The sequence below is a fragment of the Scyliorhinus torazame genome, chromosome 6, assembly GCF_047496885.1.
Source record: "Scyliorhinus torazame isolate Kashiwa2021f chromosome 6, sScyTor2.1, whole genome shotgun sequence".
NCBI lineage: Eukaryota > Metazoa > Chordata > Chondrichthyes > Carcharhiniformes > Scyliorhinidae > Scyliorhinus > Scyliorhinus torazame.
The window spans coordinates 89110413-89135074 of record NC_092712.1 but is presented as its reverse complement, the minus strand read 5'-3'; the positions used below and the strand labels follow the sequence as shown (position 1 = coordinate 89135074).

General features: G+C 50.1%; 1 protein-coding gene and 1 non-coding gene across 2 annotated transcripts in view; both read left to right on the top strand.

Annotated features, from left to right (window-relative positions):
* The first annotated feature begins 7509 nt into the window (after window positions 1-7509).
* On the top strand, window positions 7510-7617 carry LOC140425916 (U6 spliceosomal RNA). The gene has a single exon (XR_011948069.1). It is a non-coding gene; the product is annotated as a U6 spliceosomal RNA (small nuclear RNA).
* Window positions 7618-8710: 1093 nt separating this feature from the next.
* The window catches only part of myo3a (myosin IIIA), a 683164-nt gene continuing 667212 nt past the window's right edge, over window positions 8711-24662 (top strand). The window contains exon 1 of the mRNA XM_072508449.1: window positions 8711-8783. Within this exon, the coding sequence (XP_072364550.1) occupies window positions 8782-8783 (2 nt within the window). The 5' untranslated portion in view covers window positions 8711-8781. The remainder of the gene's footprint in view (window positions 8784-24662) is intronic.

The window sequence follows — 24662 nt, the reverse complement described above, 5'->3', positions numbered from 1 at the left end:
GGGAATTGGTGGGGCGGGCAACTCTGGCGCGATGGAGTGGCATGAACCACTCTGGCATCGGGCCGCCCCGAAGGTGCGGAATCCTCCGCACCTTCAGGGGCAAGGCCGGCGCAGGAGTGGCTTGCGCCGCGCCGGCTGGCGCGGAATGGGCTTGGTGCCACGCCAGCCGGCGGGGGGGGGGGGATTCACACCGCCCCCGGCGTTTCTCCGACCCGGCGAGGGGTTGGAGAATTCGGCCCCATTTTTTGGAGTATGGAATCAAGGAGCCTTAGCAAAATTGGAGTCGATGGGAATCGGGGGGAAAACTCTCCACTGGTTGGACTCATACCTAGTATAAAGAAGGATGGTTGTGGTTGCTGGAGGTCAATCATCTCAATTCCAGGATATCACTGCAAGAGTTCCTCTGGGATCTCTCCTGGGCCTAAATGCTTCAGCTGTTTCATCAATGACCAGCCTTCCATCATAAGATCATGATGGGGATGTTTGGTGATTATTGCACAATGTTCAACTCCATTCGCGACTCCTCAGATATCAAAACAGTCCATGTCCAAATGCAACAATATCTGAACAATAACCAAGCTTGGACTGGCAACTAAGTAACATTTGTGACAGAATTGCCAGGCAATGGCCCTCTCTAACAAGATAATCTAATCATTGATGCACAGATGCACATATACAAGATGCACTGCAGGAACTCATCAAAGTTCCTCAGACAGCACCTTACAAAACCACGACCACTATCATCTAGAAGGACAAGGGCAGCAGATACGTGGAAGTTCCCCTCCAAGTCACTCACCACCCTGACATGGAAATATAACATCATTCCTTCACTGCTGCTGTGTCAAAATCCTGGAGCTCCCTCCCTAACAGCACAGTGGGTGCCAACATCACATGAACTGCAGCAATTCAAGAAGGCAGCTCACCACCACCTTCTCAATGACAATTAGGGATGGGCAGTGAATGCTAGCCGAGCCAGCGAAGCCCACATCCCTTGAATGAATTTAAAAAAACAAGAAGGATATACAAGATAGGCAATGAGGTTGCGCTGAGCTTCGCTGCTCGAGCAGGGTAGTGGAAGAAACCCTTGGCCTTGAAACTCAACTCTACAGGTCATGGATGTCTGAATTCGATTCGCTTTTTCCAAACTGCTTATTGTTCTGATATTGGAAGTGACCAGGACACAGCTGTTCCCAAATCTCTCTTAATAATTCAATTCTATTAATTTAATACTTGTGACATGTATATTTTTCAGGCCTGCATAAAATATTCCGTTTATCAGTGTTAAATTGCATTTGCTGTTTTGACAGTTGCTGAACTGGTCTCAACCCCATTGCAAACCCTTTTCCATGCCCTTTGTCTCTGTGTTGTCCTCTCTGGTTTAGTGGTCTCAGTAAATGTGACAAATTACATTTAGTTTCAACAATCCTAAAAAGTGAGTTATTAAATTGACTGAATTAGACATATTAATTTGTATTTTCCAAGGTCAGGAAATGAGGACTAATGCCGGATTCTACACACAAAGTAAAATAGCCTCTCCGCAGACGGGGCAGAAACATATTTTACAATGGTTCTCAGTGGGCCTGGCATGCACAAGGATTCCTTCCTGAGATTTCCTTTTGTGCACTATCATGGGGGTCTGTGCAGAGGGACATCAAGTGATGGCACCTGAAAGCAATGCTAAGTGCCTCTAAGTGCTGTTATTAAAGTGTTTTTTAGAAATTGTCTCCGATTCAAAGATGGAAAAGACAGGTTGCCATGGAAATGCAACAGTATTCCAAGAGTTGGTATGCTCATTCTCAACAGAGGTCAGAAAATAGCACTCCTGGACACGGTGACAATTTGGAGCAATGAAGAGGGGGAATTTTTTTGTTTCCTGTAAAAACAAACCTGTCTCTGTGCGTGTGTGGATGTGGTAAACAAAGGTCAGCATTATAGATACAGGGCGCGATACAACCATTGTGTTGTGTCCGGTGCAGATCTGGCGAGCCGGTTAAATAGCAGGGAGGGGCAAAATCAAGATTTGCACCGGACGTGAACCAGTTTGCGATTCACCCGGCCCACTCCCGATGGCAGGTTCTGGATCACACTTCTTTTAAAAGGGTGAAGCTGGTGCAATGACTGCTAAGGGGAAGTGAGGAGCTGAGTAGCCATTTCCATTTTCTGGCATGCAGCTCGAGGGCGCTGGAGTTGCTGCCCAGTGCAGGGAGGGGGGGTAAGGGGATTTGCGTCTGTGAGGCGTTAAAGCCATCTTTAAGTATTGTGGAGCCCCACACAGGGGCAACCTCAGAGGCAGCCTGTCTGTCCTACCAAACTCTTCCAGGACAGAGCCCTGCTGTGGTTTCAATGCTGAAATTCAATTTCACCCCTCTCATCGTGAGCAGCCTCCAGCTGTACAACAAACCAGTTGTACAACAAAAGGCTACTGCAAATGAGAAATTTGCCTTGTTCCTTGTAAAAGCACTTCACACGACTCAACTCTCAAGTGCATACTCCACTACGCCATGCCTCAGAGGATGATTAGTGCATAGCATCTCAAGGAAACTTTGAAGCCGGAACAGTGTGCATGAACTCTAGAAGCCTCAGCACCATCGAGGCAGCTACAAAAAAATCAAACAGTAAAGAGTTGGGCTTCCACATCTGTGGATCGTCTCGTGGGTAAAGAGTAAGTGTGCGGATCAGGGGAGGGCACCTGAACACAGCCTCCCTAATGTTCCCGGCAGACGCCTGGGACCTTGGGGATCCTGCGGGGCTTGGGGTGAGTGTGAAGAGCAAGGTTTACCAGCACAACTGGCTCTCTGGACGGCACTCTGAAAAAAGGCAGGAGAGTCTTGGTAAGTGGGAGGAGGATGCTTGTGGGATTTGAGGGTCCCGGGATGAAAGCCCAAATAGATTGTCAGTCTCACTCCTTCTCCAATTCCTTCGGATTAAATAATGTTTGCCAGTGTGGATCCCACAGAGGCTGCCCTCACGTTGCTGGTGGCTGCTGAGACAGGCGGATGCTGGAGAAGGCTGCAGCAATGACAACGCAAGTTGGATGCAGCACCCCACGTGCAGGAGGCCACCAAGCACCCTGAAGACCCAGCTGCCCATCAGGCCGAGGCGGAACCCAGAGGGGGAGGCCAGTAGTGGCCCAAGGTGTACAGGAATCGCTAGTCTTTTGATGAGATCATGCATGCCAGGGTACCCGGGTGGCAACTCCTGGCCAACAGGAGCACTGCCACGGTGGCAGGCATGCAGTGCCGAGGTGCCTAGGAGCCAGGGATCGGGCCCAAGGATGCCTTAACCTTAAGAGCTGGAGCGAAGGGGGACTCGAAGACCTCTTAAGAGGTATGTTGGGTGCAGTTGGGGGGGGGGATTCAGAGGTCACGGTGGGGTTGCTGATGATGCCGATGATCAAATGCAAGCTCAGCTCATCAGTGCAGGAAATGACGTAAGTGTGGCCTGGGCAGGACGTCCCTCGCCAAGGCCAAAGGAAACGGCAAAGTGCCGCTAAATGCACCCAAAACAGGACTCTGTCCCATGAAATCACGCCCCAAGGTTAATCCAAGACCAATATTTTGCAACAAACGCTTCATCTGTGTCTTCATGGTCATTGCTACAACTGATAAAAATGATCCAATACAATTTTAATGACTTTGTTTTAATAGTGTTGTTTCACTGGGAATAATTAAAATAATCAATGTGTAGGACATTGAATTCTGAATAGGCTCTAGTTATTATCACAGCACCACGCTGTGAATTAACAGCTAATATCAATTGTCAATGAACCATGGAATATAATGTAAAAACCATGGGCTGGACTCTCAGGTTGCCGACCCCGAAATCGCGTTCGGCAACGGGCCGGAGAATCCAAATACCTGACAGAATCGGGGGCGGCCTCGCTTTCGTGACACTCGGCCCCCTCCAAAGCGGCATACTCAGAATACGGCGGCCTGGGTCTCTCATGGTCTCATCCATCGGGAACTCGGCATGGCGGCTGCGGACTCAGTCCAGCGCCGCTACAGTCGGGGGAGGGCTGATCTGTAGGCAAGGGGGCACATTTTTCGGGGCTGGGTCACTGTGGGGGGGTGGTCCAGGGCACGCGAGCCGGCCAAAGGGGGGGTGCTATTTCACGGACCGGGTCCGCGAACATCATCCGCCATGAAGCACGGCACGGCCGCTGCAGGCCGCTGCCATGCACACGTGCGGCCACGGACCCGGCAATTCTCCGGGCCGTATCAGCAGCTGGAGCCGGGTGCTCTATGCTGCCAACCTGCTAGCTCACAGCAAAACAGGGAATCGGGCGCTGTTTCCCGACAGTTTTCCGGGCGTAAAACACCACCAGTCCCACGCCAGCGTGGGGACATAGTCTCCAAATCATAGAATCCAGCCCCATGTTGATCAGAGGACGGGGGCGGTGCCCAGCCACCGACCGCCATTCCAGCGGCCATTTGCTGACCACCCACCCGACCCCTGGCTCTACTCAGTGACACCGGGTGTGTGGATGCGCCCTCCCTGCCCCCGAACACAGCACCCAACAAGCAGCCACCCTCCGGGGGACCACCCAAGGCCACACCAAGGCAGCACCGAGTGAGGGCAGTGCGAGCCAATGCTACCCGTGGCAGCAAGGATGGGCGCCAGGAGCGGGGGCACCGATGGGGCCTGGTTGGGGGGGGGGTGGGGGGGGACATGCGTGGGTGGGGCCCGCAGTGCCAACTGGGGCCACCATGTAGCCCATGGTACCTGGTTGGGCACGGGAGTGTGCACCATGCTAACATGTTGGCCTTTCACCCCCTGCAGACAATGGCATTCGGACATTAACCCACGATGCTGGCTGCCGTGGCGATGGCCGCAGATCGGAATGATGCCCTGTGGCAGCGTGAGCGGAGGCTGCCCAGAAAGCATACACAAACAGAAAGGGCTACCATTCGATGACCATTCAGCTGGTGTGTGACCACCAGATGCGCATTATGCACATCTGCGCCCAATACCCGGGCACTGTACACGACGCATTCATACTGGCACACTCGGTGATCCATGGCATGTTTGAGGGGCATCCCCCCCCCTGGCTGCGGGGCTGGTTGCTGGGCGACAAGGGTTATCCACTGCGGTCGTGGCTGATGATGCCTATCCGGAGGCCACAAACCGGTGCGGAGACCCGCTACAATGATGCCCATACAGCGACCAGGGGTGGGTCAAGCAGTGTTTCGGGGTCCTGAAGATCGGGCTTTAGGTGCCTGGACCGCTCTGGAGGGGCCCTTCAGTACGAGGCTAGGAGGGTCGCCCGCATCGTGATGGCCTGTTGCATCCTCCACAACATCACGCAGCAGAGGGGCGATGTGTTCAAGAAGGATGAGGGGGTAGGGCAGCCCTCATCAGGCGAGGAGGATGAGGGGGACAATGAGCGGGACATGGGGCTTGGTCAGGCACGGGAGGCCACACAATCCCATCAGCAGTCCCAGCACGCACGGGATGCCCTCACCGCCTCACGTTTCACCGACTAGTGGGGGGGGATGCTGGCCAGTGTTGCTCCCGGCGCTGACCGCCTCTGCCACCTGTGTCTAGGCACGGCGAATGGCAATGGTTGACAGCCTCCTTCCCAGCCGGGGGCACAGGGTCGCCCGCCTCTCCTCCATGATGTCTCGCAGTGTCTCGAGCTCGGCGACCATCAACAGGGTGCCGCTCGCTTTGCTGCCAGCTTGTTGGCTTGGATAGTGTGTGTGAGGAGTGAAGTGTGTATATGGGGCTGCAGCTTGTCAGCCTCTTGTGTGTCAATCGTGAACCCGGTGAAGCCAACTCGTTTCTCATTGGAATCGATTGTGTTCCATGTGGCGCCGGTGCTCGCCCTTTAACGGTCGCTGAATTGGTCACGGTGTGGCGCCAGATTTCCTGTCACAGAAGTCCACAAATCCTGCCCCAACGTCAATACTTAATCTCAGGAACAGCGAATTCCGCCGCTGACCTCGAAGTTACTGGGCGGGAGGGCAGCACGGTGGCGCAGTGGGTTCACCCTACAGCCTCACGGCACCAAGGTCCAGGGTTCGATCCCGGCTCTGGGTGTGGTATTAGAGGTATTACGGTATCTGATATGCTGGAGCACCATTGGTGGAAACTGTATGCTTTCTAATGGTTAGGATGTATGGTAACTCCACCCTGCTAGGCGGGGTATAAGAGCCCGTGCTGCCCCAGCAGCCTTCATTCTGTACCTGAGCTGCTGGGGGAAACATCTAGCTTATTAAAGCCTTCAGTTGGACTACAACCTCGCTTTAGTGGTCATTGGTCATGCATCACTGGGTCACTGTCCGTGTGGAGTCCCCACAACCCAAAGATGTGCAAGGTAGGTGGATTGGCCACGCTAAATTGCCCCTTAATTGGAAAAAATGAATTGGGTTCTCTAAATTTATTTTAAAAAAGTTACTGGGCAGGATTCTCCGTCCCGCCAGACCCATTTTCTGGCACGGCACCCCCCCACTGGCAGCGGGATCCTCCGCCCCTGCAGCCGGCCAATGGGGTTTCCCATTCTGCCCACCCCCACGCCGTCTGGAAATCCATGGGCGTGAGTGCGCTGCCAGCAGAGCGGAGGATCTGGCCGACGGAGAATCTCGCTGACTGATGCAGATCGAAAATCTGGCCATCAGTACTCATGAGTGGGGATCATGTAATCTTGTGGGATAATCACACAGGTAAAACCCATTTGGAGATCCATTGCACTGAAGATATTATAAGTGCAAGTCGTTGTTCGTTGGACCTCAAGAAAACATAATCCTTCTACTCAACATCCAATTGCTTATTCTTTTCTTACACCCTTTAATACCTTCTGCCGATATAATATATCAGTTGTGTTTTTGAACCCTCTATTTCTTAGCACTTTTATGAATGTTCTTCTCTTAGCTTCTCATTCTTTAAAGGTGATGACCCTACCCATGCTTCTCAACTTGGGTAAAAGCACTTTTCTACAATACTGAGGGTACATTCCACTTTGACATGAACGAGGATAAGAAGCACTCACATCAATCTGCTCAATAAGCTCCTTAGCATTGCTCAAAACACTTTGTGGAGTGGATTAGGAGATGCACATTGCTTCTGATATCAATGCCAGAAGGGTACTACTGGTGCTAATTCTGTGACAATATTAACTTGCATTTGTACAGCACTTTTGACGTTCCACGATTAGTTTTGGGTTATTAACATATGTCTTTTGGGGCTGTATTTTAGATTATTCCTTACTTTTGCTCAGTGCTTTTAGTCCCATAGCAGTTTTAAGACCCATAACACGTGTATCTTAAGACTTTTATAATAGCCAAACATGACTGAATTACCCAAGTGAATTTGGCTCTCCTCCTAATAATTGACTAATTGACCCTCTGGTAATAAAACAATTGCTGTATTACACATACATTGGTTAATGTTAACATACATTAGTAAATATCATTTTTAAAGCCATCTGAATGAACCTTGTCGCATAAACTGTAGCTTTCATCTTTGCACTAATTTAGTGACAAAATATCAATGAAAAATCTTAATTCAATCCCACTTCAACCCCCTCAGTACATATACTAAAACTGGAATGATACAGAGAAGATTAGCATGGCCCTTTGCAGGGATGACATCCAAATACATGAAGCGTTTCATATTGTACACTTTCAAAATATTTCACCTTCTGCAAAATATCCACACTGATGACAGATGGTAGAGGGTTAATAGAACGGTATGGGAGGGTGGGGGGGGTTAAAAAGTAAAATTCATGGAATTCAACCCCAAGCTGGTGTCTATGTGGCCACTGCTATTTTTACAACATTGATATTAAAGCATCCGAGAGTGTTGTCATGAATGGTAAGTCATTTATTAAGAGAAAAAATTTACATATATAAATGGGCTCCTACTGTGCAATCAAAATCCCAATCTGAAGCTAACTGCTGCTCGCTTCCCTCTTCCTTTGTCTTGTGTCCTTTTTGGATAAACCCATGGAAATAAGGGAGGGCGTGCTAGCATAGTAGTGTTGTTACTGGACTAGTAGCTCAGAGACCTAATGTACAGCTGAGTGAGAACCAAGGTTCAAATCCCACCATGGCAGCTGACGGAATTCAAATTCAATAATGTCCGGAATTAAAATTCTTTTAAAAACATTTAAAGTACCCAATTCCTTTTTTTCAATTAAGGGATAATTTAGTGTGGCCCATCCACCTACCCTGCACATCTTTGGGTTATGGGGGTGAAACCCACGCAAACACGGGGAGAATGTGACAGTGACCCCGGGTCAGTATCGAACCCGGGTTCTCGGTGCCGTGAGGCAGTAGTGCTAACCACTGCACCGTCGTGCCGCCCTCTGGAATTAAATTTCTAATGATGACCATGAAACCATTGTTGATTGCCGTAAAAATATTTTCCATCTACAAGACCATTTGATCTTGATTTTCCAATTATCTCATCACTTGTAGCCCACTCATTTTAACAGGGTTACCACGAGCATTATAATTTAGACTTAAATCTGAAATCCTGCAGTGAATTTCGCACATCATTTATAGCTGAACCAAATAGTTTGTGTCTTTGGAGATCAGAACCATATTAGGAAGGGATCAGTTTGAAGTCCTCATTAATACCCACTAATCCTCGACACAGTTCCATGTGTTCAGATCTCAGTGCTGCTGCCAGCGTGCTTTGGACATTAGGGATTAGTTAATAGCTCCTCCCTCCAGGAGCTCGTCAGGATTCTTGTACAGTAGCTGGTCAATGAACCAGAAAAAGCTGGACAATTTCCTGGGCTTTTTGTAATTGTTTTGGAGACAGATTTAGCATCCATAAATGTAAGTGATTTCTTCTATTTCTAAAAGTCTTAAAGAAATATATAATTTGCTGTTCTGGAGTAACCATTTGCTCCTCTAAATGCATTGTAAATTATACATTACCTTGGTATTGAGGTTAATTTTTTATGTGGACAGCAGTAACCACAGGCTTATTCTTCTTGTATTTTAAGATGGTACATTCTTTTGCTAAAAGTTATCTTAATAAGTAAGTAATAATAATTTTTGGCCACAATTGCAGTTGGAGAAAGTTAATACTTTCTTCTGATACATTTTAAATGATATGGCACTCATGTTTTAGCAGTTACAGGTTATTGACTCGCTTTGTATCACTACATTGCAATGCCATCTCATCAAGACGTGTCCGTGTAGAAATCCGTGTAGAATTTGCAGCACAGAAGCAGGCCACTCAACCCAACTGGCCTAAACCAGTGTTCATGCTGCTCACGAGCCTCCTCCGATCCTGTCTTATACCCCACTCTACCCTGATCCCTCATGTTTCCACCAAGCCCTGTCATCGCCATTGTCGGCAACTATCCCTCGATTCGAGGATGATGTCTGCTCAGGGTCGCAGATTTCTGCCATGGGTTTTCATGTGACCGAGCAGGCCAAGGCTCGACCTGCAGGTGTTTGTGAACGTGGTCAGGGTATCCCACGGGGTAGTAGGATCTGGAGTGTAGGATTTGCTTCTTTTTCTTTCCTTCTCCACTCCCACCCTGTCTCATCATTAAGATGTTTGGCCTCAAGGCACGAGGCAGCTTCTTTGCCACCAGTATGAATGATTGGCAGAAAGGTTCTCCCAGTCATTAATTTCAATGTTGCTGTACATCGAGAAGAGTTTCAGGGTGTCCCTTCGTTCACCTCACCGGAATACTGGCCATTTTGAGATGTGAAAAGACTGGATCTGGTGTGGGAGGTGTTTTCGACCATTTGAACAGTGTCCAGTCCATTATACATTCGTACATATAAACAAAGGGGGCTGGATTCTCCGATTTTGCGGCTAAGTGCCGACAGCGGCATGCGAACTGTGGTGTTTTACGATGCCAAAATCTGCGCCAAACCCTCACCGATCCTGGGACCGGTGAAGGGCTAGTAGTCCCACGCCAAAACCAGACGGAGAATGGCTGGGTCCGTAGTCGCGCATTCGCACGGCAAAGACTTGCAGCGGAGTTCCAAGAAGTACTATTTGAAGTGTAGTCATAAAAGAATATAAGAACATAAGGGCTAAGAGCACGGGTAGGAATTCAGCCCCCCCGAGCCCACTCCGCAATTCAATCCACATGTCTTTTCCTCGAAAGAGAACAGCTGTGCCCTGTGATTCAACCCCACAGATCCCTGCGAGCAATTCACAACTTTCTGGCAGTGGGCTGTGATTGACACGTGCAATTGCAGTGCATTCATCCCTCTTTGATGTGGTCAATATTTGTAAATGTTGGGGTTTCATTACTTAGAGACACTGAGCCATGAAAGGAGATGAATGAATCCAGGCTGCAGCTTATTAGCGAAAGCTGTCAATCATAGCCCGCTAGTAGAAAGTTATGAATGACTTGCAGCTGTTGGATCTGCGGGGTTGAAATACAGGTCACAGATGTTCTCCTTCGAGGACACATGGAGCCTCCAGATAAGTGTTACAGTGATAATTTTTTTCACTGCCCCTATCTAGTCTGTTCTCTAGCTTCCAGACAGGGATCTCTCTTTTGTGTGGGTGGGGGAACATCTGTGGAGGGGGTGGATGTTGTGAGAGGAACCCTTTGGCCAGGGGGTCCCTGTGGGGGGTCCCGTTAGTTAGGTGGTGTTGAGGTGTTCCTGCAGTTAGGGAGTCCCGAGGGGGTACATTTAGTTATGGGTTATCTGGGGAGGGGGGGGGCAAAGGGGGTGGGGGCTGTAGTTAGGGGGTCTCTTTTAGGGGTCCCTCTCATTCGGGGTCCCTGTGGGAGTTCCTTCAGTTAGAGAGTCCTGGGGTTCTCCCTATTCATGATGTCCCTGGAGGGAGGTTTCCCTATTCAGGGGCTCCCTGGGGGAGGGGTGGGGGTTGTCCTCCTATTCATGGGATCCTTGGGGCAGTCTCCCTATAGCAGGGGTGTCTGGGGGGGAGACTTCCTATTACAGTGGTCCCTGGGGAGGTCTCCCTCATTAGGGGGTCCCTGAGGGGGGCAGTTTGGGTCTCCCCATACTTGAGGGGACACACACTCAGGCAATCCAGGGGTGGGGGACTGCTTCACGGTGTGGGGGAGGAGTGGCCGGCTGCGGGATTTTGCTATCGGGTCGCCTGTTCAAGTCGCATGCATGAATTTGCATGACAAGGGATATGGAATTGCATCCCACTTTGAGCTCCCAGGGTGACGTAACATGAGTGGGAAATTCTCCTCCATTGGGAGAACATCTCACAAAAAGAGAACCCATCCTCTCAACTCTGGAATCAATCCAGTGAACCTCCTGTGAACTGCCTCTGATGCAACTACATCCTTCCTCACCTAAGGGGAACAAAACTGTCCACAACATTCCAGGTGCAGTCGCACCAATGCTTTCTACAGTTGCAGCAACACTCCCTGCTTTTGTACTCTATTCCTTTAGCCAAAAATGCCAAAACTTTATTTGCCTTCCTTATTCCCTGCTGTCACTACATACTAGGGGCGAAATTCTCCTACCCGCCCCGCCACATTTCTGCGTCGACCGGCCGGCGGGAGTCTCCGTAACACCGGCCGGTCAATGGGGTTTCCCATTGTGGGGCAGCCCCACGCCGTCGGGAAACCCCCCGGTGCCGGCAGAACGGAGACTCCCGCCGGCGGAGAATGACGCCCTAGGTTTCTGAGATTCATGCATGAGGACCCCCAGATCCCTCTCCACCGCAGCACTCTGAAGCAGTCCCCCACCCCTGGATTACTTCAGCACTCTGAAGTAACTCTCCATTTAGATGATGTGTGTCATTATTCCAAAAAGTTTCAACGTGTGGTAGGGAGCAGGAACTGCTGCGAGCTTCCCGGTGCTTGGCCCGGCGAGACCATCACCGCAATGCAACATTAACTGGTCCACTTAAGGAGGCCTTACCAGCTTCATGCCACAAATAATAAGAATAGTTTATTGTCACAAGTAGGCTTACATTAACACTGCAATGTAAGCCCCAGAGCCCCCGGAAGACGCCCCCCAGAGGACGACCTCCAGAGGGCGCCTGCCAGGGGTATCGAAGTCCATAGAACATGGTAAACAGTAGTCTGCCTCCACCTCTGAGGTGCATCCTGGGGACACAACTAGCGGTAGAGCTAAAAAGGTGAAGCACTTCAAAGATCACTGAGGGCACTGGGGGAGTGGGAGTAGTTAGGGGTAAGGCAGGGGTGAAGAGATGGTGGAGAGAGTGAGGTTACACAATCGGGAGATTGAGGTTATCGTTGGACACTTGTGAAACATTAAAAACCCTTCAGCACAACCAGAATGACGCTTCTGACACTTTCTTCCACCATGCGGACTGACCTCCGAACCCTTGGGCCATCTCTCCAGACATCCCCCCCCACCCCCGGCACACCGCATGCAGGTGATGAGTGTGAGCGAGCCGTCAGCAGACAGGCAGGGGTCAAACTATGGCATAGATTGGGGAGCACCAGTGCCCTCTGTGGGTAAGGGCGGCACGGTAGCACAGTGGTTAGCACTATTGCTTCATAGCACCAGGATCCCTGGTTTGATTCTGTCTTGGGTCACTGTCTATGCGGAGTCTGCACATTCTCCCCGTGATTACGTGGGTTTCCTCCGGGTGCTCCGATTTCCTCCCACAAGTCCCACAAGGTGAATGGGCATTCTGAATTCTCCCTCAGTTTACCCGAACAGGAACCGTAGATTGGCGACTCAGGAATTTTCACAGTAACTTTATTGCAGTGTTAATGTAAGCCGACTTGTGACATGAATAAAGTTTATTTTTATCATCCCCCCGACCTCGGCAGTGACCCGCTCACAGTGCCAACAGAGTCCCATCACCCTGGATTGATTTAACACAGACTCTCGGAGGCTGGGAAATGGGGGTAGGAGGTTGGGAGGGTTACAATTGATGGACCAGGCCACGTCCTATGTGAAGCGGACAAGTATGAGGGCCTCCCTGGCCCTTCGAGCTTGTCGAGCCTTCGGCACTGCTCCCTGTCCTGCAAGCCTCTGGCTGGACCCCCAGTTCCTCCCGGGATCGTCCTCCAGGCACTGCTGTTCCAACGCCTCCTCATTATCCTTGTCCTTCTCCTCGGACGTGGCCACATGTTCCTCATACCCCACCTCCAGCCAGCATGTCGCCCCGCTGCTGTGCCAGGTTGTGGAGGGCACAGCAGACCACCGGAAAGTGGGCGACTCTCTGTGTGTGGGGGGGGGGAGGTTTACTGCAGGGCACCACTGGAGCAGTCGAAGAATCAGAACCGCATTTTGAGCAGTCCAATGCACCGTTCAATAGCAGCCCGCGTGGCCACATGGGCCTCATTGTATCAGGTATCCGTATCTAATCTTTATTATTGTCACAAGTAGACTTACATTAACAGAGCAATTAAGTTACTGTGAAAATCCCCTAGTCGCCACATTCCGGCGCCTATTGAGGTACACAGAGGGAGAATTCAGAATGTCCAAAATTCACCGAACAAGCTTGTCTTTCAGGACTTGTGGGACAAAACCGGAGCACCCGGAGGAGACCCACGCAGACACGGGGAGAACATGCAGACTCCGCACAGACAGTGACCCAAGCGGGAATCGAACCTGGAACTTGTCATAATATGCTCTCATGCACATCATGAGGTAAAGACAGGCAGTGACAGACACCCAGGTTAGCCAATCAACACACAGGACAGAACACAACCAATCACTAAACAGAACACTAGAGGGGGGCTTCCTACTATAAAACACACGCGGCATCAGCACTCCGCCTCTTTCCACTGGTGACAGCTGTAGTGACGGTATATATCAGGGCAGCACGGCTGCATAGTGGTTAGCACAGTTGCTTCACAGCTCCAGGGTCCCAGGTTTGATTCCCGGCCGGGTCACTGTCTGTGTGGAGTCTGCACGTTCTTCCCGTGTCTGCGTGGGTTTCCTCCGGGTGCTCCGGTTTCCTCCCACAGTCCAAAGATGTGCGGGTTAGGTGGATTGGCCATGCTAAATTGCCCTTAGTGTCCAAAAAATGTTAAGTGGGAGTTACGGGGATAGGGTAGATACGTGGGCTTCAGTAGGGTGCTCTTTGTAAAGGCCGGTGCAGACTCGATGGGCCGAATAGTCTCCTTCTGCACTGTAAAAATTCTATGATCAGTTAGCACCTTCTACACATGGCTCAGAGCTAGTCTGGTCAAGTTAGTTAGAATTAGCACACCTAAAGTAGTAGAGTGTCAACCCACAGCAAGCTGTGTGCCTTGTTACAGAAGTTCAATAAATCGTATTGAACCAACGTCTAAGTTTAGTGTCTGCTTTCCAGTCTAACTGCATCCAGTTGCAGTCCGTGTTACTCCAGGGTCAATAACACAACATGATACCAGGAGTCTACTTCATCTAAGTAATTTACCTTGAATAACTCAGTGCCGACCAGCAAGTGCCTTCCAGCGGCATGGAGAAGATCCAGGCCCCTCCACAGCTATAGATCTCCGGAAATCTCGGCGCCAACCGGGGGGTCTTCAAGCAGAAGTTCAGTCTCTACATTGAGGCCTCGGGCCTCGAGGATACGTCCGATGCCAGAAAAATTGTGCTGCTCCTATCGACTGCGGGGGACCAGACCATCCAAATCTTCAACTCGCTCACTTTTGCCGACGGCGAGGACAAGACCAAGTTCAAGACCGTTCTAGCTCAATTCGACAGTCACTGTGAAGTCAAAACGAACGAGAGCTTTGAGCGCTATGTCTTCCAGCAACGCCTTCAGGATAAGGATGAGCCTTTCCAACCCTTTCTCACTCATCTCCGTACTTTAGCGCAGTCCTGCAACTATGGTGACACCGCTGATTCCCTCATCAGCGATCAGATCAGGTTAGGGGTCCACTGCAACGCCCTGCGGGAGCAGCTGCTAAAAATAAAAAACATGACCCTGCCAGTCGCAATCAAGACGTGTAAAGTGCATGAACAGGCGAAAAGTCGCTATTACCACCTTAAATCGGCAGAACAGGACCAATTTGCCTCCCGCGGGGCAGAGAGTGTACAGGCCATTGCCCAGATGCGGCGCCTTAGTATTGATGAAGGCGGCCATTTCGCGCGCTTTTCCTGGGGTCCCACGCATGCGCACCACGGATGGGAGAACGAAGCGGCCAAAGACACACTGCGCAGGTGCGAACGGCGGCTGACCGCACTGCGCATGTGCGATGACACACGGAGCGTAATGACGTCAACGTCATGACGTGCCCGAACTTCGGCACCGCCCACTTAAAGTGGCAATGCCCTGCAAGAGGCAGGCGATGTTTAAATTGTGGGACGCCTGGACATTATGCAGCCTTGTACAGGTCTGCACCACCGGTCATGGGTCAGTGATCCCAGTTCCAACGCAAACGCGTTAGATGTATGCAGCAAGGGCTGCTGGATTCTGATCCTGGCAGCACCACAGATCCAGAGGACGACTGCCTGGAGTCCCCATATCGTGTGGGCATCATTACTACGTGTGACAAGGCCTCCTCAAATTCATCAACACACCTCTCTATCCTCAACATCGATTCTGCGGACGAATGGCGTGCTGTCGTACAAGTCAACCAATGCAGCATCCGATTCAAGCTGGACACTGGAGCTTCAGCCAAACTCATATCTCAAGCAGATTTTGATCGCATGAAAAGGCGACCAAAAATTCTTCCGCCGGCCTGCCAGCTTCTTGATTATAATGTGTTGCTAACTTTTGGTTGGTTCACTTGGCTCTGTTTTATAACCTTTGCTCTCGAGTCGCCAGGTATCTTTATGATACCGCCACGAGGTTCAAGTTTGAGTAATGACCAATAACTCAATACACCGATTAGTAAGATTCAAATCAAAGCACATTTATTATACACAGTAATCGCTACTCATGCACAAATTCTACGTCTAAGCTACTTCTACAACTACCAGGCCTGTACTTAGCTTCGGACTGGCCCACCAGGTCAGGGGAACAAATGGCCTTTTGTTCGGGTTCTGAGTCTGTGGGATTCAAAGTTTGTACGGATTGATAGCTAGGAGCGCCTATCTCATAGCGAGCGTTGACTTAAGACTTACGATCTCTCAGCGGCCACTGGACCGGTCACGGTCAATGTTGGTCGGGTGACCCGGTCAGGAAGAAGAGGGGCGATTTGAACTTGGGGCTTAACTTTATAGTCCCCAGGGGCTTCCTGCTTTCGGGGCAGACCCTGTACCTGGTCCTAGGTGATTGGACTTTGTTCCAATTGCTTGGTTCGATTTCTCCAATACTGGAGCGGTTCCCTGATCGATGGGCGGTCTTGAGGTGTCCGTTAACCTCTTTTGTGTTGGCTCCTGCTGGCGCCGGGGAGTCTGGCTTAGTTTTGTTTGTCCCAAATGTTGCTATTGTTCTCGGGGATTGCTTATTAGTATGTAGATGGTTGCTACATTATTATGCAGATGGCTGCTAGTATTGATGCTGTCTGGGCCTTTGCAGAGTTAAATACACAGCAAACCTGCACCTGCTGGTTTCTGCCTGTTTTGGCTGAATTTCCCTTCAGCCTTTGCCGTTTGCCATTTTAAATCGTGACTTGGCCAACTCAGGTGGCTACACACCCTCCTTGTGATCCTAACGCGAAGCGTGAAGGATCACATAACTGCGTTGCTTTCCATTCCCTGACCCGGTGAGCACTCTTCGATGGCCTCTACACTGACCATAACTATGAACATTTTTTTTTAACTAACAATTCTGAGGGGCGCTATGTCAAACAGGGACATGCATTACAAAACAAGAAAATGGAAACCTCTAACTATCCTTAATAAACTACGCTCACTCAAATATTTAATCACACTAACTTCCTAAACCGTACAAACAAAATCATAGCAGTTTTATAAACATTTTCCTGGCTTGGCAGTCAAGCTCAGGATCGTACAATTGCTCATGAACATTTCTTTATTTACAACAAAACGCAAATGAATGCTCTTTATTATAGATCGCGGGGGTCAGGGGTCTGGGGAGTGAATCATTAACGGCTGGGGGAGGTGAGGTCAGGGGGTTCGCGGTTGCGCGCAACCAAATGTCCATTATAACGATGAGCCACGAGGAGGATGTCCTCATGGTTCTTCTTCTTTTACTTTTCTTCTCTTCTCTTTTCTTCTCCGGTCCTGGAGCTTCTGGAGTTCTGTGTGATCAAGCATAGTGTCTGTTACTACCTTGTGTTAATATCTCATACGATAGCCTGTCTGTCCTTTAGTGCCAATTACTCCCTTTATAATTGGTCACTATGTGTGACTCCCTCATTTTTTTTTCAAAAACGAATTTCAGGACAAGACACACATCCAGATAATGAACCAGTGCGAGCCATCTCGCAGACTGTGCGGTTTACCATCCCAATGTTTCAGGATGTAAATAGCAGAGGGTTAGCAACCAAAGGGTTACCTGAAACAAAACAAAACTTTTTTGAACCAAATTTTCCAAAATGAGGTGCGTATGGGCCGCGATGGGTAAGAGTTGGATGGAGTGTCCCCGGGTAGGACGGCGACTAATGCCGTGTGTGCCCTACCCGAGTGTAGCTGACCAGAGGGGGGGTTCCCAGGCTGGGCGGGTCCCAAGCCGTTTCTCCACTGCCTGAGCAACCAACAAGAATGGGCAAGAAATGTGGTCATCGTGGGGGGCTGCCGTATTGGTTCCATCCCTCGAACCAGAAGAGCAGTTACGAACGGGGGTCTGTGTTTCCGTCAATAGACGAGTTCCTCTGAACTGGCGCCTGGGACCTTAACAAGTCTCTGTGGACAAATTCTCAGAGGTTTCGGCCGAAAAGGTGTGGGGCCGTGGAAAAAAAATTCTCGTTTTGGGAGTCAGACTCAAGGTCGTCATCTTCTCCCGGATGCCAAACTCTCGAGTGTATCAGGGCTGATAGGGCTGCATGATGTGATCTGGGATCGCTCTCGTCATTCCAGACGAGTCTGTACGAATTATCTCGCTGCCAAAAGGTGGTGTCTAGTTCTGTGGGGACGGAATTGGGGTCGTCATTGTAGGTCAGTGGTCGGTGGTGGGGTTTGTTTGGGAAAGTGATCGTGAAGGGATCACTCGAATCGTGCTCAGAATCGCTGGGTGTCGGTCCTGTTGCATGGGGATAGTAGGGAGGTGTGCTATGGCTATTGTCTGAGTCACAGTCGCTGTCGCTGCAGTCTGTGGGCGTTCCGGGGCGGAGTGTATATTTCGGGGGTGGAGTCGAGGTTGAGTCCATGGCTGGGCTGAACGTGTTGGGGGATGGTAGGGTTACATTGGCTGTGGGCGGGGCGTGGTCTGCTGCATCGAGCATGACATGGTGTGCGTGGTTAGACTGTGTTCCATATGCCTTCAGCTGGTTGATATGGAACCACGCAGTCTTTCCATTGGGGTACTTTATTTTATAGACAGAAGGGCTTACTTTGTCCGCAATGGAGTACGGACCCGAGTACTTTGGTGACAGGAATGTGCTGGGGTTGTATACGGAGAGCATGACTTGCTGTCCTACACTGAACTCAGTCGCACGCACTGTCTTATTGAAACAGGCCTTGCTCTGTTTCTTTCTTGTGCCCAATTTCACCGCGGCTGCTAGCTGAGCCGTTTTAACATTCTCTACTAATTATTTGACCGCGTTCTCGTGTGTGAGGGCCGTCACTTCGGGGCTGGTCAAGTCTAAGCCTAATTATTCTGGGCACAGATAAGACAATTCGCAATGTAGTGATTTACATCGTCCTTTAAACTCGGCCACCCGCAGAGCTGCCTGAGGTGGGCTGTAGTGGGATCGATTCCCTGATGTCCATGACCGTCCTGGAATAAACAAATCAGTTGATTCCTGTCCTGTTCAGGAACCACATAAAGGGTGTCTTTTAACACCACACCGTCATGTGTGGTCAGTGCATTTCTAAACCTATCATAGGGGGCTGGATAGTTTCCTTTTACAATCTCCCTGAGATTGCTGTCCTGCTTCTGGGCCTCCACTAGATCCTCGATCTTTGTCTGCGAGACCTGAACTGCACTCGCTGGTGCGCTTTCGGGGGGGGGGGGGGGGGGGGGGGGGTCCAAAAATATCCATGCCTGGAACCTGCTTTAGCCAGTGCGTCGGCTTTTACATTTCCAGGGGGGGAGGAATGATGGTGACTACGAACTTTGACTATACCAAAAGTCCTGTTCTGTGCTCTCTCTAAGATGTGACGGAGCAATGCGGCTGAGGGGAGGGGTTTTCCGTCTGTTGAAACAAATCCTCTTGCTTTCCACAGGGGTAGGAATTCAGTAAGGCTGTTGCAGACATAGAGGCTGTCCGAGTATATGTCTGCTAGGCTGGGAAGGATCTGGGTGTTCTACTATGTATGCAATGGCCGCACATTCTGCTGCCTGCGCGCCTAAGTGTCCTGGAAGTTTTATTGCTATTTCTTCTAGGGCGCGTCCCTGCGCGTCCTTGACATAAATACCACATCCTGTTATCGCTTCCCTTCTAATATTGTGGAAGATCCATCAACATATATCTTTATGGGCTTCCACGTGTCTGTGTGCTTGGGGCTCTGGGTTGAACTACCTATCTTTCTGGGGGGTGTTTTAGCAATAAAGGGGCTTGTGTTGTGGTGTGGAGAGATAATTTCACATTCGTGGGGGGTTCCGGGGTACTGTAAGTTGTCAGCTAAAAAAGTGTGGGTCTTTGTCCTTTTAACGGCGATGTCCCGTCCCTGCAAAAGAAGGGTCCATCTAGCTGCTCGAATCTGACTGACGGTACCGTCCTTGAGTCGTCCATCCAGTAAAAGTTGGGTGGGGGTGTGTTCGGTGAGAATCGTGATGAGGTTGAGTCCGGTAATGTACGAAAAATACTGTACTGCCCAGAATACTGTGAGCAGGTGCCTCTCACAGGCTGAAAATCCCTGCTCCACAGCATCTAAAATTCTGGAGGCATAAGCTACGGGCCTTAACTGTTCGTACCGTTCCTGAAGGAGCACGGCCGAAAGGGTGCGGTCTGTGCTTGCTACCTCTACCGCATAGGGGGAAAGCGGGTTTGGAACTTGTAGTGCGGGGGCTGCTATGAGTGCTTGCTTCAACGCATCCACAGCATCCGTATGCTGCGGAAGCCATTCCCAGGGGGCTCCTTTCTTTAGGAGGTCTGAGAGGGGTGCTGATTGCTGGCGAAACTGTCAATGTGGTTTCCGCAGTAGCCAACCAGTCCTAAAAACAACCGGAGGGCTGAAACGTTCTGGGGAAGGGGCAATTTAGCAATTGAGTCAATCCTTTTATGCTCGATCTCGCATTTACCATGTGTGATAATTGTACCCAAATATATCACTTTATCTTCCAAAATCTGGGCCTTTTTGGGGTTAACTTTACAACCAATTGAGTGTAAGAGTTCCAGGAGTTCAGACAGAAGCTCAATGTGCTCTTCCTTGGTGTCTGTCTGCAGTAGTAGGTTGTCTACGTACTGGACCAGACATTTGGGGCGAGAGAATTTGGCTAAACCATTTGCCAGCTGTCGGTGGAAAATGGAGGGGGAGTTGTGGAATCCTTGTGGAAGGCATGTCCACGTGTACTGTTGGTTTTTAAAGGTGAAGGCAAATTTGTACTGGCACGCCTTTGCCAATGGAATGGACCAGAATCCATTACTGACATCCAAAACCGTAAAGAATCGGGAATTGAGTCCCTGCTTGAGCATGGTCTCGGGATTTGTGGCTACTGTGGGAACTGCTGCGGGGGTGATTTTGTTGAGTTCCCGGTAATCGATGGTCAGTCGCCATGATCCATCGGGCTTTCTCACTGGCCAAATCAGGGCATTATTAGTGGAGGCTACTGATCTAAGTACGCCCTGCTCTAATAAGCTGTCGATTACTTTTGTGATCTCTCCCTCTGCCTCTCGGGGAAATCCATACTGTTTTTGGGGTCTTGGGTCAGGTCCTGTGATTTGTACGGAGCCAGTCATCCGGCCACAGTCGTGTTTGTGGGTCGCGAATGCTGCCCTGATTTTCTGTAAAACTGCCCTAACCTGCTTGTCCGTGCTAAGCGTGGTCGGGTTAAACCAAAATTCGCCTACTGCGCTGATTTTGTTGGCGTATTCACCTATGTTGAGCGTTGCGGGGGCTCTTGCAGACTTTGCCATTTTCCAGACACACTGGTTGACTGGATCGAATGATAGATTGTGGGAACTCATGAAGTCTATTCCCAGAATGTGTTCTGCTGTGTGGGGCAGGTCAACTAAAACTACGGGGTGCTTGGTGGTGATGTTGCCGATTTGAATGTGTACTGGGGCTGTGATGTGTCCCTGCTGTGAATGGCCTGTAAAGCCGCTGAGGGTGATAGTGGCTGTAGTGGGCCTCGTGTCTTTCTGGAACATGGTGGAGGAATTTATTGTGGTGCGGGACCCTCCTGTGTCCCAGAGAAACTTGATGGGCTGTCCCCGTATTTTCGCTGCGAATACCGGTCGTCCGGACTTATCCCAAAGTGTGTCGCAGACCCAACTGGGGGAGCCCGAACACCGTCAGTCCGTTCCGGTCAGGTCCGTCTGATTTGAACGGGTGCTCACACTACGTATGGGCTCTGTCTTATTCCTACTTAGAGTGCCCATCTGCTGGGCTCTCTGTGGCTTTCGAGGGGCATTGCATTCCCTTGCAAAGTGTCCTAAATGGCCACAGTTGTAACACTCCTCTGGTTTCTGTGGGGGGCTGTTCTTTCCTTCATTTACCCATGCGGGGTTCTGGTGTGTTTTAACTGCTTGTATATCTGCGTCGGCCTGCTTTTCTTCCGGATTTTTAACTGCGGGTTTGTTTTCTACAGACTGCTCCCAGGCACGGGTCAAGCTTTTTACTACCCATTTTTCATGATGAGCCTCCTCTGAGGGATCATAATTCGCGCACGTTTTCTGTCCTGTTTCTATGGCATGGGAGATAAGGGTGCGGGTCCATTTGGCCATGTTGTCTGGGGACAAATGGGCGCGGTCTAAGTCTCCAAAACCTGCTGCAAAGTGGATCCACAGGCATCCAGCAAACGCTGTGGGGTGCTCGGTTTTCTTTTGCCTGCATTTATTGAGGCCATCTACGGGGTCACCCCGGTTATACCCGATCGCATCCAGGATCGCGGTATGCATTTCTGCAAGGGTGCTGTGGTGTTGGGTGCTCTGAGGTGCAGACGAACCAACACGGTTGCGATTGGTACAACGCAGTTTTATTCCAACTAGTTATTTACACATCTGACTTGGTACTCAGCACGTGGTGACTTTGTGAGTGTCTTGTTAATGAGGTCCTGGCCTTGTCCTGTCTCCAGATGGACTGACCAGGAGGTGTCGTGTTTCTTATCTTATACTGTGCCTGCTCTTGTCTGTGATTGGCTGTCGTGTTATGTGTGCTAATTGGTCTGTTGTTCTGTCTATCATGATGTGTGTGTTGTGATGTGTGTTTGAATATCATGACAGGTGCCTCCTCCTACATTCTGTGGGTCGGGAAGGGCTGCTACGACCGAAGGGTCTAAACTTAAAACTGTGAGCTGTACATGCTCTCGCTCATCCAGGCAGTACATGGTTGCCTGCTGCTTTTCTCTGGCAAATAAATGGTGGGGGTCTGAGGTGGGGAGGAATGGTTTGATTTTATCGCACGCGTCCCGTAATTGGGTCACTGTTAAGGGGGTGTAATACAAAAATTCCGTATCGTCCGATGTGGCTGTGCGGTGGGTGGTGACTGGGTTCATTGAAGCCTGAACTATCTGCTCTGTGGGGGGTTGGGGCGCTTTCCTCTTTTGGGGCTTTCCCTGCACACATGTTCCCTGAACATATCTCTGCGCTGTTTCATTCAACTCTTCCCAATCAGGGCCGTCTTCCTCATCTAACTTTGCTCCAAAGGTTTCCTGGAATCCTTTTTGGACTGAAAGCAGTGATTGCAGCTCTGCCACCTGCTTCCGGCACTTTGCATGCCAACTTTTGCTGCCAACTTCCTCCTCAACTCTAAGTTCTCTCTTTCTACCTCACTAACATCGACCTTACTCATTCGATGTATGCCTTATATCTCTTTCCGGAGCGGCCTAACGACCTCCTCTGTGCCTCGCAACTGTGCCAAGCAGGACACGATTGCCATCGGCTTGCGAGCTTTCCCTAAGCTCTTCTTGTGAATCTCGCTCAGGTTCTCCCACCAAGTGTGCCCTATACTCCCGGGACCTGTTTCCTCATTGCTACAGAATTCGCTCCAAAGGGGCCATCCTTTTCCTTTGAGGTACTTCCTAATTTCTTCCTCCCATACGGGACACTGTCCTACTCTACTGCTGCTGGTCGCTGCAACCGCAAATTCCTCTGGGTTCATGAGGCGCTGCATTGCCTGCATTGCCATCTTTCTTATCTGAGTGCTTCTGTTAAATTTGGAACAGGGGAGCTAAGGCGGTGCTGTAAATATGGGTACGGCTTTCGCTAATTTCTGAAGTACAAACTCCCGACAGTTTTGTTGCAACAACAAATCTATCAGTTTACCTTATAGCCCTGTTAGTTACGCATGCATACACACACTTCCGAATTATGAGGATTGGTCAGAACTGCTTGAACACTTTGGTTTTCTGTTCCCAATTGGATCTCTAATTCAAATTTTTGGGTTCTCCCGGAGTGGTTAAGCCGCTTCTAGTTCGGGTCCCGTCAGAATGTCGCCAGTAATATGTTGCTAACGTTTGGTTGATTCACTTGGCTCTGTTTTATAACCTTTGGTCTCGAGTCGCCAGGTATCTTTATGATACCACCACGAGGTTCAAGTTCGAGTAATGACCAATAACTCAATACACCGATTAGTAAGATTTAAATCAAAGCACATTTATTATACACAGTAATCGCTACTCATGCACAAATTCTACGTCTAAGCTACTTCTACAACTAACAGGCCTGTACTTAGCATCGGACTGGCCCACCAGGTCAGGGGAACAAATGGCCTTTCGTTCGGGTTCTGAGTCTGCGAGATTCGAAGTTGGTATGGGTTGATAGCTAGGAGCGCCTATCTCGTAGCGAGCATTGACTTAAGACTTACGATCTCTCGGCGGCCACTGGACTGGTCACGGTCAATGTTGGTTCGCGTTGCTGGGTGACCCGGTCAGGAAGAAGAGGGGCGATTTGAACTTGGGGCTTAACGTCCCGCCTTTCGGGGCGGACCCTGTACCTGGTTCTAGGTGATTGGACTTTGTTCCAATCGCTTGGTTCGATTTCTCCAATACTGGAGCGGTTCCCTGATCGCTGGGCGGTCTTGAGGTGTCCGTTAACCTCTTTTGTGCTGGCTCCTGCTGGCGCCGGGGAGTCTGGCTTAGTTTTGTTTGTCCCAAATGTTGCTACTGTTCCCGGGGATTGCTTATTAGTATGTAGATGGTTGCTACATTATTATGCAGATGGCTGCTAGTATCGATGCTGTCTGGGCCTTTGCAGAGTTAAATACACAGCAAACCTGCGCCTGCTGGTTTCTGCTTGTGTTGGCTGAATTTCCCTGCAGCCTTTGCCGTTTGCCATTTTAAATCGGGACATGGCCAACTCAGGTGGCTACAAATGGAAATGCCATTACTGCATTAGGGTCTTGTCACCTGCATGTCTCCAACAAGGCCATCAAAGCCACACTGCGATTCAAAATCGTCAAGCCTGACAAGACTTCCCTGCTTGGTGCTCATGCATGCAAGCTACTCAATCTCGTGTAGCGAGTAAATGCCATGTCCCCTGCCAATGCAAATCTTCAGGATGACATTGACGATATCATGTCACAAAATGTGTTCAGTGGGATGGGTACGCTGCCGTACTGTTACAAAATCTTGCTCAGGCCTGTGATCCATGCACCACCAGGTGCCGGCTC